The sequence below is a fragment of the Sinocyclocheilus anshuiensis genome, unplaced genomic scaffold (genome assembly GCF_001515605.1).
Source record: "Sinocyclocheilus anshuiensis isolate Anshui unplaced genomic scaffold, SAMN03320099.WGS_v1.1 scaffold101, whole genome shotgun sequence".
Classification (NCBI taxonomy): Eukaryota; Metazoa; Chordata; class Actinopteri; order Cypriniformes; family Cyprinidae; genus Sinocyclocheilus; species Sinocyclocheilus anshuiensis.
In genome coordinates this window covers 2021630-2037266 of record NW_015540892.1, presented here as the reverse complement: position 1 = coordinate 2037266, position 15637 = coordinate 2021630, and the positions used below count along the sequence as shown (strand labels likewise).

The 15637-nt window shown below is 35.9% G+C and overlaps 1 protein-coding gene across 1 annotated transcript in view; it reads right to left on the bottom strand.

The window, feature by feature from the left end:
* Positions 1-15637, bottom strand: part of LOC107688837 (type I inositol 3,4-bisphosphate 4-phosphatase-like) — a 51886-nt gene that overhangs the window by 28034 nt on the left and 8215 nt on the right. Inside the window, exons 2-5 of the mRNA XM_016486636.1 lie at positions 4328-4390; positions 2032-2231; positions 1875-1919; positions 1325-1443 (exon numbers count right to left, since the gene is read on the bottom strand). Coding sequence (XP_016342122.1) covers positions 1325-1443; positions 1875-1919; positions 2032-2116 — 249 coding nt within the window. The 5' untranslated portion in view covers positions 2117-2231; positions 4328-4390. The remainder of the gene's footprint in view (positions 1-1324; positions 1444-1874; positions 1920-2031; positions 2232-4327; positions 4391-15637) is intronic.

Here is a 15637-nt window from a genome sequence, read left to right as displayed (position 1 = left end):
TGCTCAAACAGCAACATTACAGACTAACTAAAGTTGAAAAAGTGAAAAAGCATAATAGGACCCCTTTAAATAATAAATAAAAATAATCAAAACACATCTAATTAATTGAAATCATGAAACTTCCACAATTTAACAGCAATTTATTAAGTTTAACAAAAATGACTTTTTTAAAGCCCTATGAAATACGTTTTTAAAATTCAGTTTTAATTTGACCAAATTCAGCATTTTCCATTAATTTTCTGGATTCCATTTTAATGGTTTCATTAAATTTTAATAATCAAAAGCACCTCTAATTCATTGATTTTATAGAAAAAAATATTTATTATTACTATGGGCGTTTTAAGAAATACTGTGTTGTGTATTTACATTTTTCTGGTAAATAATTTTTCTGGTACATATTAACAAATAGTAATAATTTTATTATTATTAGTAGTAGTATCATTACATTAAGTAATATATTTCTGTCACAGTTTCTTCACGTTAAACCAAACTTTTATTTTGACAGGTTGCTGTGAAGACCTTAAGTTTCTTATTGTATTTGATTTGATGACAGTTTTCTCAAAAGAAATGGTAAAATGCTCATGAAGTGACTCCCAGAACAGTTCTAGAGATTATGGTTATATGTTCATGTTCTCTTATATTGAGGCAGCAGAGAATGAAATCACCGTGAGCGTCACGTGCGCTTCAGTATGTGTGTAGTAAACGAAACCACCTGTCTGCACCCATTCATTCACTTCACATTCATATTCATATTTAAATAGTATTTTTGCGGCTTAATATTCACAGACACAAGTCCATATTGATTTAAGAGTACTGACCTACTTTTCATTTATTCATCCAAAATTTGGCAAATTCCATAACATTCCACGTTATACAGTAAATTCCATTTTTTTGACTAGATTCCGCGATTTGGTTTTCCAAATCGGTTTTTGGTTGGTTTTCGGTTTTCCGCATCGCTGAAATCATAGGGCCCTAGAATGCCAGTGCACAGAGCTCCTATTCTCCCAGTCATCATAGGTTTACAGTCTCTGTTTAACAGTTCTGTCTAATAAATTATTAGACAGTACTGTTAATCAAAGTAAACGCATATGAAAAAGTATTATATAAGTTTAATCGGCATCTGTTGACCGCTTATATAGACAGTTATTAAAAATGTTATTGATATTCCACAGGATTACTCCTTTAACTATGTTTTTCAACAAATAATACATTCATATAAGTGAAGTGTTCATGAACTTATTAAAAGGTTACTGCATAATTTATAGCATTAGCAAAGAGTACCATAACAGAAATACGCCCCAATGAATCAAATTACATCGCTCACCTCAATGATCTCTGTCTGTGCATGTTTGGTCCAGAAAGCCTGAGGAGGTGTGGTACAGCTCACAGCAACAAAACTGTTGGGTTTTCGGTCCAAAGACGGTGTGGTCAGCTCACTACAGACTATACAATCACATTCACATTCAGGGTCAAGACAGAGTTAAGATTTTCCACAAGAAGCATTGTATATATGAATGAGCTACAGTGTACCTCAAGTGTTATTTGCTAAAACCTGCCGGCACTCAGAGATATAATCAGACCTCCACAGTTGAACCACTTTATTTACAGCTTATGAGAGATAGAGGCAGTCACTTAATCCAAATGCAGCTGCTTTAGTGGTTAACTTCACGTAAGCATACAGTAGGACACAGAGAACTCACATAAATATTTATACTACTGTTCAGTGTCATTTACAGTCTAAAGATCAGATCTGATAGCCAGCTGAACCATTATATCCCCAGCAGTATTGGCTGCTAGTGGAGAATAGATCATTTCTGGTGCCACTTTAATTTAAAATTTGAGTATGTGATGGTTGGACCAAAACCAAGACTGACCAAGACTGAACTCCAGTACTGGCTCATCTGGATCTTGACTGTTTCCTACAAAGAGGAGAAAGAGAAAGACCTTATATAATTCTGACCTGATATAATGCAAAGTAAAAATGTAATACAAGAGAATTTCAAACACAAGTTCACTAGCACTACTGTATACCTTCCAATGCTAGTCCAAGCATCTCTGAGGAAAGCTCAAAAGTGTTCGACCTGTACACCGACCACGACCGTTCCCTCCGTGACATTTTGGCAGGATGTTTGTGTGTGTGTTGAACAATAACAACAGTTCAAATAACAGGAGTGGTGGAAACCCACACACAGCCAGACACACTCCCGTGTGGCCGTTTCCTCCTCTGCTATCTGAGAGAGAGAGAGAAATATATATACATTTTTTTTCAGAATTGGTGGAAACACAGGAACATTGAAGTAGTGTTTGACAAGCAACTGAAATTCACAAGACCACGTTTTCCTACAGGCACCACTGGAGGGTTCTAGAGTACAATCACAGCTTCCAGAATTGAAATAGAAACAATTCTTGTGGGGAACAACCCCTTAACAAACCCAGAAGCAGAGCAAAGGATATTGCTAATATAGAATTTTTCAACTAGTTAAGTACAAGAAATAAATTCAACTGTGCAATTCATTGGGAAGGCAGAGTATTGCAGATCCATTCAGAATGGATGAAACCAGTGGACCAGATGGCATTGCTCTGAAGAAGCCTGTCCAATATACCTCCTCCAATCCTCTTTTATGAATATTTTATTATTCATTTGATCTTTTTCTGAATATGCAAAATTTAAATACCTTTAAAGGGGTCATATGATGCGATTTCAAGTTTTCCTTTCCCCCTTTCGGGCTCTGTCTTTACATTTATTTTGAAAGATGAAGCTTGCGATTATGGTAAGGGGCGTTACATTTCCGACGAGTGCTTGCGGTGTTCGGCCAATCACAATGCACTGGGTCAGCTGGCCAATCAGAGAAGACTGCGCTTGTCGGAAGGAGGGACTTTGTAGAAAACGAAGCGTTTGAGAGAGGCGGGGCATAGAGGACCTACAATAATGTACAGTATTTGAAAAATAATGTGTTTTTTGAACATTAAAGCATGTCAACATATTCTGTTACACCAAATACACAAAATAATGATCTTTAAAAAAGCATCATATGACCCCTTTAAAGGAGGCCTATTATGCCCCTTTTTACTAAATGTAATATATGTCTCAGGTGTCCCCAGAATGTGTCTGAAGTTTCAGCTCAAAATACCTTACAGATAATTTATTATATAATTTTGAAAAAGCCTATTTTGAGAGAAAGCAGAAATTGAAAAACACTCTTTTTGTACATGCATCTTTAAATGCAAATGAGCTGCTGCTCCCTGCCCCCTTTTCCAGAATAGGGCTGTGCCTTTACAGCTCGTTCCTCAGATATTCTGCCAAAAAAACATGTTTGGTTTTGATTATCATGTCTATCATGCGTTTTAAACCAAATGAAACTTCTGATATACAGTTTTCTGAGTGCACTCATCCGAAGCACGCACACAAAAAGCAGCTGTTACATGGCATGTAAACACTAAACTAAGTTCTCTTTCATGTCTTATTGCGCTTAAACTGACAAATACGCACTTGTCTCCTCTGAGGCTCTGAGGATCTGAGCGGCTCATTTTTTCACAAGCTTGCAGAGAAAGGCTTACCCCAAAAAAAAAATTACTGGGTTGTTCTTTTCACGTTTTCTGGGTTGGTAGATGCACCCGGGACCCGATTATAGCACTTAAACATGGAAAACGCCAGATTTCACCTTTAAAACTACAACATCAGAAAGAAAGGACTGGAAACTTAAGAGAAATATTTAGTAGAAGACTAAATCTCTGAGAACAGCTCTAGAAGTGACCATTAGCTATGAGATGGTATAGGACAGTATGCCCATATGTGATAAAGGGAGTCCCTCTACTGTACATCTGTTTATCCATCTAGATTTTTCAAGCATTTAAAAGACCTTCTATGAATCATCTGTGCCTCTAGTAGGCATATAGATAACTTCATAATGTTAATAGACATGGCTGATGAACAGAGCCTCGCCTGCACACATCACACTATGAGTCAAACATGAACAAGAGGAGCTGATGTTAAATCCAACACACACAGATGCATCAAATCTCAACAAATGCCCTGTTTAGAAATTCGCATAATGTGGTCCAAAGGTCTAAGACTACACTGGGATTTATTTTATGTAGACATGTAAATAAATAAAGTTTTAGTATAAAGCAAAAGGGGAACATACCAAATATTAAATTTAAGAAATTAAAAAATTCTGATACTCAAGTACTCAAACACTTCCGTCAAAATGCTTTAACCACAATTCATATTGAAAAATGCACACGTATTAGAAAAAATGTACTTCTAGATCCCACAGTATGTATTCTCACACAAACCACAGACTGTTGAGCAAGCATGTGTCCATACCTTTTAGACATGAGAACAGTGAGGAGAGAGTCCCCTCTTCAATTAATCTTCTCACTATACTTCCTGTGAGAAAAATGCAGGTAATAAATATTTGTCTTTACAAATCATCTTTTGTTAAACATCAAGAATTGTATTTAGACAACTGACAGAAATATGACAGAAAATGTCCTAAATTCTGCTCAGCTGGTTGTCTCCATGGAGATGAGGTTTTATGGTATTGTCACTCTCTGTGTGACTGTTCTTTCATTGCTGCTAAAATGAAGAAAAAAAACAAACAAAAAAAACGGAACTGCTGTGAGAAATGCGGGCTGCAAACTTTTACTTGCTATTGACACAACCTCAATGACCCAGCTCTGCAGCTTCTGCAAAGCCATGAGAAAAACAACTTATGAAAGTAGTGATGCATCAAAATTGAAAATTCTTGACTAAAAATCCTGCATTTAGCTTAAAATTAATATTTCTATTTTGTTTGGAACAAATTCCAGGGCTCCAGACTGCGTCCAAATAGATTAATAATGATTAATAATTATTCTCATTATTATTATTATTGATAACAATAATAAAATGCTATCATACTTGTTCTATCGTTTCTTTGTTCCCTGGCAATACAACAATAATAACTCTGGCATTTTCAAATAATATTTAAACTTTACTGATGCAAAAACTGACTTTTAACTAAAATAATCTCCTTCTGTAGTTTCTTAAGGATAGCCAACAATGGACAATAGACCTTTCTTCAGGAACAGTGGCAGGTTGTTTAGAAACAGTAGTGTTTCACATTAGAGACAATTCCTCTTCTCATGTATTTAATGAGATTTTGTGTTTAATAGCCTCTACGCAAACATGGGAAAACATTTTTTATTAATGCTCTAAAACCAAGATAGCAATCACTTTTGGGCATGATGACTTGCATGCACAACTGTAAAATACAAATATAAACTGCAATTGGGCTTGAAACTTGGATATATGCTTCCTTAGACTTAGCAAGTTTCCTTGTCTATTTGGATTTTTTTTACCACACAAACATGGTGGCACATAGATTTTCCATGTACTGGATTATAAAATAATAGTTTCTGGTCAAATTTTGGCCACAATTTTAGGCCTTTTTTCCTCTTTTGGACGAAAACTAAAAATGGCATTTTGGTGACATTTTACTACAAAAACATTTCACTGAATCCCTAGTAAAAAGACTAATTATGTATTAAAGTGTCCGAGAAGTGGGAGAACTTCTTGTTCTCAATCTCGGTGGATCAGAAAGAGACATTAACACCAATATTGAGTGCCATATATAGGTCCTGGAGACCCCACCAGATTTATGAGTCACATGAACTGGAACAGGAAGACAGGGAGAGCTTTTTCAGATAATCCCTACAGACTACCTGACACACTTTTTCGTCACGTGTCCAACTGAAAACGGCACACAAATTCTAACAGACTCCAAGTATGAAATACTGTAGGAGTCCAATGTCATTTCAAAGCAAGAAATGCTTCAACAAGCACTAGCAGTTGTCTCCTTTTAGTGTGTTGGGTTTCCTGCAGAGGGCAAGGAGAATTGAAGTGAAAACACTTTTCACTTCTCTCTTGCTGGTTACAGCATTTTTCATGTGCAAAAGAGAGGAACTTGGTATAAGATGCAGTTGGTTGCCCTAACCCTCCTTAAATGGCCAGAGATATTTCCTCTTTTCTTTGATCCACCTGAGGTGACAGCAGCAGGCTTTAAAGGGGTCATATTGTGCGATTTTTCCTTTCTCTTTGAAGTGTTACAAGCTCTTGGTGCATAAAGAAGATCTGTAAAATTGCAAAGAGATACTCTTTATAAAAGTTAAGAGTCAACCACGCCTACCTAAAACGGCTCGTTCTAACACGCCCCCACATGTCTACGTCACGATGTGGGAAGATTTGCATAACTCCGCCCAAATATTCACGCAAAGAAAGAAGGCGTAACTTTTATTCTCGCTGTAGTATTGTTGCTGCTGCCATGTCGTGTGTGTTTATGTTCTGTGTGTTTCGTTGTGAAAGCGAAACTACTTTGTTTGGCCTTCCAAAAGAGGACAATATCCGCTTCGTAATGCCTAGAGCTGATCCATGCTGGTCGCTGAGGAAATACATCAACTTCGTGCTGTGGATCGCCGGATCGGCTTTCACCGTGGATGAAGCGGAGTCCAGCCCGGGGTCGTCACATGTGGTTGCCGCAAGCCAGCCGGCCGCTCCTTCGTTGAATCCGCCGGTCGCGCCATTCTCAAGCCCACCTGCCGCCGCTCACTCAAGCTGGCCTCCGCTCACTCTAGGCCGCCGCCGCTCACTCAGGCCCGCCCGCCTGCGCTCATTCTAGCCCTCCGCCACTCATTCTAGCCCGCCAGCCTCCGCTCACTCTAGCCCGCCGTGTGAAACTACTTTGTTTGGCCTTCCAAAAGAGGACACAACTGGAAATCAGTGGTTAAGTTGTATTTACAACATTGTTGTATTTAAACTGAGCTGGATGTTGACATCACTGAATTCAATGATGAACTGTCTTTAACTGAAAAATTTGTGTTTACTATTGTCATTTTGCATTATTGACACACTATTTTCCTAATTAATGCTGTTCAGTTGCTTTGACACAATCTGTATTGTTAAAAGCGCTATATAAATAAAGGTGACTTGACTTGACTTGACTAGATAGCTGGCCAATCAGATCACACCTCGCTTTTCAGACTGATGAGCTTTGTAAAAATCGACACGTTTCAGAAAGGCGGGGCATAGAGGAGAAACAATAATGTACAGTATGTGGAAAATAATGTGTTTTTTGAACCTTAAACTGCATAAATACATTTCATTACACCAAATACACAAAATAATGTTATTTTTAGCAACATCATATGACCCCTTTAATTAAAGGGATAATTCACACAAAAATAAAAACTGTCATCATTTACTTACCCTCATGCTGCTTCAAATTCATAATACTTTTGTTCATCTTGACACACAAATGAAGTTATTTTTAAAGAGATCTCTCTCAGATGAGAGACACTTAACTACACTAAACTACGGCACTTCAAAAGTTTCACAATGAGATCGTAAAACCGACATGGTCACTTTATATGATGAACACACTTATTTTACACTTTTTTTTTTTATACATATAAACATTGATTAACACATACAAGAAGCATAACAAATACAGTAATAGAGTGCTCAAAAGGTCCAGCAAAGGTCTGTTCATCATTAAACCGATAATGTTTTACATTGTTTTATGAACTTTTTGAAGCTTGGAAATTTTTGTTGCATGGACTTTCAATGGATGTTTTTTTTTTTTTAAAGATAAACGACATAACGGTGAGTAAATGATGACGATTTTCTTTGTTGGATGAACTATCCCTTCTATGAACTGCCATGTGTGATGTGTATAATTGTACACATGTATAATTTCTCCATGTCTCTGTGGCTCCAAATCATTACAATAATAATAACTTATAGACTACACTAAATATAAGTTTTTAAGTTAATATACAAGTTTTGATCATTTTAATTGCCTTGCAAGCATCATAAGAAAATGTGTGAATATACATCAGTATCTTATAATATGCAAATCTTTATAGACCAAGTTTAAAACGTAACACTCAAGTTTTATACAACATGCAACAGTGGGTCCCTGCTCTGCCTTACTATCCACTGAGGGGTCCTTGTCTGAAGACTCCGGCTTTAAATAGCCCACTTCTAAAGTATGACACCAAAGGCACCTTACATTTTAAGCCTGCTGCTTAAAATTCAGAGTTATTTTTCTTCAAAGATAAGCATGGCCAAAACAAACTACACTCTTTTCAAATATCCATGAGAGAGACAGATAAAGAAACAGAAAGAGTGAAGAAAAAGGAGTGTGTTTGTTTTAGATTACTCTTTTTCTGCAGGCACTGAGTCAGGAGGAGAGCAGAGACTGGAGACTGTAAAAGGGCAAACCTAGTTTCCCAGTTTTCACTTTCTGTCTGACTGCCAAACCTCGAACCCATAGTCCTTCTCCTCTTACACACACTCTCTCTCTCTCTCTTTCGCTCTCTCATACAAACATACAGTATAATGTCATTAAGCAGTTAAGCAGGTGAATGGCCTGAAACCCCCTCGGATGTTCTTCTGTATCTCTAGTTAAACTTCCCACACAGAGAGAGAGTTAACAAACCAAGCTCAACACGATCCAGAACTGATCATCTCTATAACACATCAGTCTCCTTTCCTCTTCCCACACACCTCTCATTTACAGCTGCATCACTTCCTCCCACACGCACACTCAGGTAAAACTTTCTACAGTGTTAAACTGTCATTTTTACCCTCTCTCAAGCGCTGTCAACTCCAAACCATCCTTTCAATTTAAAATGTTCAACAATGGACCAGTTCACCAAATATACCACTATAATATTTGTCAAACCCAAAAACAACCCAGTCTTATCCACCTTTTCATAAACAAGCAAATTCCTAGTAATTGAGTATACATATGGATACACATATTGGCACCATATCGTTGATTGGCTGATATTCACAATTCTTATTTTGGACGCGGATCTGACACTACAGGTAGGGTTATTAGATAATTAATCGTGGCCTTCTACAATTTTAAGATTTATATTATATTGCATTCATTTAGCATTAACTTAAAGGGATGGATTATGCCACAAATGTAAACTTCAAGAGTATAATCTCTCTAAAGAGAGTGCTTTCTAGAGGTCGACCGATAGTGGATTTTGCCCATACCGATAGCTAGGTTGGACCACACTGGCCGATACCGATTAATTAACCGATAGTTTTTAAAATGGATACTGAACAAAAACTAAAATAATGCTTTATTAAAAAAACAGTACTGAACCATACTACTAGTAGTAGTAGTAGTAGTAATAATAATAATAATAAAAATGTTGAAATTAACACATTCTAATAAGGAACAATACTTTCATTACACAGCTTTCATTAATCTTAATGTTACAAATGGACTCTTATTTTAAAGTGTTACCATTTCATTTCAACAGTCATGCTTAAAGATGCACATCTTTAAATATATACACAAAGGCCATAGCATTAAAATTATATACATATGGATATTGTATGTATACTCTCACACTTTAACTTCTTCTATTCTTGAACACTTGATGATTATCTAATCAAAATAAAAGCGCAGCGCTGAGTCTAGGAGAACTCACCGGTATCACACACACTCCGGAGGCGTCGCGCTCAATTCGAGCAGCAGCCTAAAACAGTTTATTTAATCACCAAACGGACACAAGTTTACTTCAAGAATGAACGCACAATGAGACATAGATGAGCTTGAAGTTCAGTGTTTAAAAAACGGAGCAAACGGAAAGAGAAAGCGCAATCTATATTATAGCTCTATAAATGAAGCATTAACAACAATTCGGGACAAATATAATGTAATTTAATGGAAAACTATGTGAATGGCGCTCTGTGGCGCGGCAGGATTTTCTGTCGGCTGCATTTAAATCCGCGTCTGAAGTTTCCCGCTCTGTTCAGCGTGCAGTATCACGTGTCTAAACAAATAGCATGTGCTGTCAGATTTCAACCACTAGAGGCCGCTCTCACACTGTATAATGACAGCAGACCCTTCTCAGCCATTCCAGCAACGGACGCAACCCGGAAAACTATCGGCATGGATTTTTGCCGATAACCGATAGTTCCAGCAAAAAACTATCGGTGCCGATTAATCGGCAAAACCGATACATCGGTCGACCTCTAGTGCTTTCCCTTTAAGAACACATGCTGGAATTGAACAACAGCTGTAACTGAAGGCTCCTTCTCTTGTTATACGTTTTACAATAATTTTTAATTATAATAATAATAATAAGAATAATAATAATAAAATAACATTTATTTTAATAATAAAATAATTAATTTTATTATAACAATATACATTTTTCTAATGCAAATTTCAAATGACATAATTCTTCTGTACATTGTAATAACGCTGCCTAATTTAACTTTAGAAATTTACTGTGATTTTATTAAATTTTTTGACAAAGTAATATATATTTATAATATTGGTATTTATTATCAGCAGTTAGGGTTAGATTATGCAAAAAGATACAATTCTAAGCAAGCACACTCACAATCTTACACTGTTTATTAGCAGTCCAGCAGACTTCCTCTTTTCCATCAAATCACTTGCTTGATTGTTTAGACTCCTTCATTTTGTTTTCGACTGCCGTCATAACCTTTGTGGATGAGATGTGATGTTGATAAGATATGAATATGTGTATAAGATATGAAGAAAGCATGTGGAATTTTCTAGTGTCCACCCAGACGAATAGCTCCCTTAAAGCTGTTATTCAACACATTATTTGCCTTTCAAAATAAGCCAGTGTGTTGAAGTATCTGGGGTAGTGTAGGATGTCTGAGAGCCAGAGGAAGGAAAAACAAAACAAAACAATGAGAACAGTATGTTTATGGGGTAATAATAGTCCTCTCCTAATGTTTTCTGTCAGCGTGGCGTCCTGAGAAACTTCCAGTAGGTCAAATCTCCAGATGGCCTCACTAGAATTAGGGAGACACCGATCTACGAGTTGGAGTAGCAAACACTGCACTGAAAATTGTGTGTGATGGATAGATAAATAGGAAGAAAAAGAGAGGGATAGAGAGAGAGAGAGACCCCTTGTGCGAGTGTGTTTGTGCTTTTGTGCTCAGGAACAAAAAAAGACTACCCCTCCTTTTAGATGGTCTGTTCATCCAATTGGAGCTTGCATAATTTCTTTAGAGGACAACCACAGATGTTACCCTTTGAGATGAAAATGAGCAACAGCCATCCTTCCCCCAGCATGAGCTCATAAACACACAAAAAGCCTTATTTTTGTCTTCATTTGTTTGTTTTATTTTTTTACTTATTTTATTTATTATTTTGCATGTATAACTTGTAAAATTAAGTTACATGGAACCAATTAAGGTTTTTGGTGTCCTTACAGTCCCAGCCATAGGAAACAATAAATAATCTCAGGCAACAGATGAACTGAGACTAGGCTTGTCAGCATATTCAATAATTTCATGTAACTCATCATGCCATAAAGTGCATAGTTTTTTCCAGTTTTGTTATTTTTAACTAATAATAAAACTATTAAAATATATTTTTTGTTAATTTAAATAAAGATGAAATAAAACAGAATATAAAATTAGATGAAAAACTTTGGGTTGAGTTGACAATATCAATTTTAATCAACCTTCATTTTAATGAACTGGTACCGATTCTTAAATTGTTCTTTAATATTTTAGTCAAAACTGTCAATAAAAAGTAATGCAACATGCATTACATTCACCTCAGGAGTCATTCAATGTTCACTGCTTGATAGTTAGCTCGAAAAAAAAAAAAAAAACTCTTGAGACGATTAATTTGGCTAAATATGCCATATTACATATTCAATATATTTTTACTTACTTAACCAATTAGTAATGTCTTAATGTATTTTGAATAAATCTGTCATGAAAACATTTTTTTTTATTACAGGCACTGTTTAATTGTTCATATTTCAACAACAAACTGTAGTAGAAATATAATTATGTTATTATATATAAAAACATCCATACATGCAATTTAAATGTTTGGTTTTGAGTGTTTATTATTATATCCAAAAATAAATAGCAACTGAATTTAATAGTTTACACTAAAACTAATAAAATGGAAAGCACACAACATAATTACTAAAACTTACATTAAAATAATCTGAAAATACAAAAAAAAAATAAATAGTAAATACTATACAAGTATAAAATATACTAAAATAATACTGTTCCATAGTTAATGTGTTAACACATTTTTTTAAATTTTTTTGTACCTTTATTACAATAGGACAGTGTAGAGTAGACAGGAAGCAAAGTGGGAGAGAGAGGTGGGTGGGATCGGGAAAGGTCCTCGAGCCTAGATTCGAACTCGGGACGCCCATAATGCAATGGCATTATATGTCGGTCGGGATGGCCATAACGCAAAGACATTATATGTCGGTGCTATGCCCACTAGGCTATCGGCGCCTAAGAGGTTTCTTTTTAAGAAAAGAAAAGAAAACAATGTGCATGTTTTGGGTTCCGCAATTCATTTGGATGACACCCTTAGTGGAATGTAAAGGGAATGAAGAGGGAGTTTCCCTACTCTTTACTTACATGCAAGAAAGAAATCTTGAGATTTTGTTTAAAGTCAATTGTAAAAGTTCAATTATGTTATCTGAAAGAAAACATTAAATAATTAGCAAGTACAAAAGATTGCAACTAAAGAATCCTTTAAAACAGATGAAGTGTTTACCAAGAAATGGGTTAACAAGAAGTGGGCAGTGGAAATGCATATGTGCAAGTAAGTGCAGCTGAACCAGGATGTTTTGCAGCTTGTAAGAGGTCTTAAGGGAAGTGGTATGTCACTTGCAACAGAAGCACCACTATGAGGAAGTAGATAAAAATGAATCAAGGTACTCAACTTGGATGATCACATTCTCTTTTCTGGGCTATGATGCAATGACTTTTATTCTATACTGAATGCCAAAATGAGCTTGTGTGACTACAAATCTTTTACTAGACCCTGAACTATGGCATACTCTCTAATGATAAAAAAATATATATGCATGAGTTGTGGTACCAATCACTGAATCTACACTTGTTCAGCATGCTTCACTATGACTAACAAGGAGGATGACTCTGAGGTCAGCAGGAAATGTCTTAGCTCTCCACTGATGCACAGATGCTAGTCAGGTATTGAGCTCCTATTTCACAGAAGCGCATGGGGGAAGAGAGAAATGCAGAGATTGCTAGGTACCATGACTCTATTCTGGTATCAAACTAGCAAACATTACTGTATTTAGCCCATTTATGTTTTGTGGGGTCTTCAGAGTAAATTAACATAATCTGTGCCATTTGTAATGTATTAAAACAACATCAACAACAATAAAACTCTAGAGAAGAAAAAGAATAGTAACCGTCCTAAAATTGTCTAAACCTCTTAGGAAAGCACTAGGAAATTACTAAAGGCCAAAAAAAGGAATATGAAATCAGGAACCACTTGCATTCTTGCATAATTTCACACATAAGCAATGCATGCACATACATTATATTTCAGTGTTTTCTCTGCAATTCTGTCCTTACTGATTACAATTACACAAAAAATGTATTAGAAAAAAATCCATGTCTATATTGATTTCCAGTAGGCATGGGACTTTATATATAAAGTTAAAAAAATTAACTAATTAATCGCATTTTATTATTTGTGATTAATCCCACCTAACATTAAAGTTTTTAAATATACTTTTATATTGCAATAATTTCACATTCAATCTTCAAATTAATGTACAAACAACATAAAGACAGTATATATTTTTTATATTTGTTTAATGGCATCTTTTTTTATGACTGAAGGCCAGTATCAATGATACCAATACTGATTTCTCTATAAAATAGCCCCCCCCAATATTTAACCATTGACTATAGCCATTCAACATTCCAGTATAATTGAGAGCTATCAATTTTAACATTTATTAGACTATAAAAAAACAACAAAACATATTTACCTGTGCCCTTCAGCAGAAATATACATAAATTGAACTTATCAAATACTAAATTCTAAATTAAATATAGATGAATCCTTAAAGCTATAAAAGTTATTTCTTCTTCTTTTTTTTTCTTTGTCCTTTGATTAATAGACATCACAGCAGCTGGTTATTAGGTTATTTTGGCTGCTATTTCTTTAAGAGCTGCCGCTGCTGAACGTGACGTGGATCTGACACGCATCATATTTTCTCTCAACTCTTTTTACCTTTTCTGACCCACTTCAGGTCTTAAAGTCTCTATTAATGAGCTGACGAGTTGAATCGGGTGTGTTAGATGAGGGAGACAGCGTTGGCCTGCTCCAGGACAGTTTTGAAAAAAATTTCAGAGACATATTCTTAAATGTGACTCATATAAAATATATTACATGCATGCACAGTTTTAAGGCATCTTTAATCGCCTTTTTGGTAACTTCATGACTTAACTGACCACTACATTGCATGCACGTAGTTTATTTCGCGCTTTGATATGAAAGGATACAGGCTACCTTCATTTAAAAACTGCATGTTGTGTTTACTTGTGTTATCTTTTACTAATATTTAAATTTGTTTGATGATCTGAAACATTAAAGTGTGACAAACATGCAAAAAAATAAGAAATCAGGAAGGGGGCCAACACTTTTTCACACCACTTTATATATTAGGGGTGTAACGTACGCAGAAATCACGGTTCGGTACATACCTCGGTTTTGGGGTCACGGTTCAATAGGAGTTCGGTACAACAGAAATTTTTTTTCCTTCATTTATTTAAAAAAAAAATAGTAGTGCTACATTCATGTAGCACGAGCAGTTGTTTTTGATTTGAATTAGATTGTATAATTTCAAGATTTAAAGCAAAAACAGAATGGTCTGACTTTAGATTTGTGAAATGATGCTACATAAGACACCTGCACAAAACAAAAACAGCAGATGGACTGAATGAAAATGCAGATTTATTCTCTGACAGCAGGTGGCGCTTATGGAACAGCGCCACCTACAGTGTTTCCTTGGTTACCGCTGTAAACAAAGCAGCTGCACTTATAAACGCTACTTTAATATGCAGTATATGGTGGTAAGATGAAAAGAAAATGGCATTGAAACATTTCTGAAGATGGTCTGTTCCTCTCAGAGATACATTCATATAAACCCCTACATATTTGTCTTCCTATATTTTGAGCATCGCGAACATTGAGCTTGAGCTGCCTGATACAGTATTTTCTCCTCTTTACAGACCTCATAAAAATGCCACACAAATTACATTTTGGGAAATGATTGCAATGCAGTTTGTGTGCAATTCTGGAATAGAGATCGGCCAAAATAAAACTAAAAACCGGTTCCGATTTATATCCGGCATGCCATCTGAACTCACCGTTCTTGTTTTGGGTTGGTGCGTAGATTGTCTATTCTTCTGCTCTTTCCTGTCGTGACGGTTAGCGTTGCATTGGATTTGGATTTGGATTGATCACCTATGACTGACTGTATTCATCGTTGACTGCATGAACCGAACCGTGACGTCCGTACTGTGACGGTTCGGGACGAATACATGTACCGTTACACCCCTAATATATATACATACATACATACTAGGGCTGCACGATTAATCGCATGCGATATTTAACGCGAATCTTATCAGTAAAGCCGGTTCTGTAATCAGCGGTAAATCTCCATTTTTTGCGCAACTCGTCAGTGAACAACGGCTCTGTGTAGTTAATGCTGCTCAATGTGAAAGCACGCAGGTGATGGAGATTTACCGCTGATTACAGAACCGGCTTTACTGATAAGA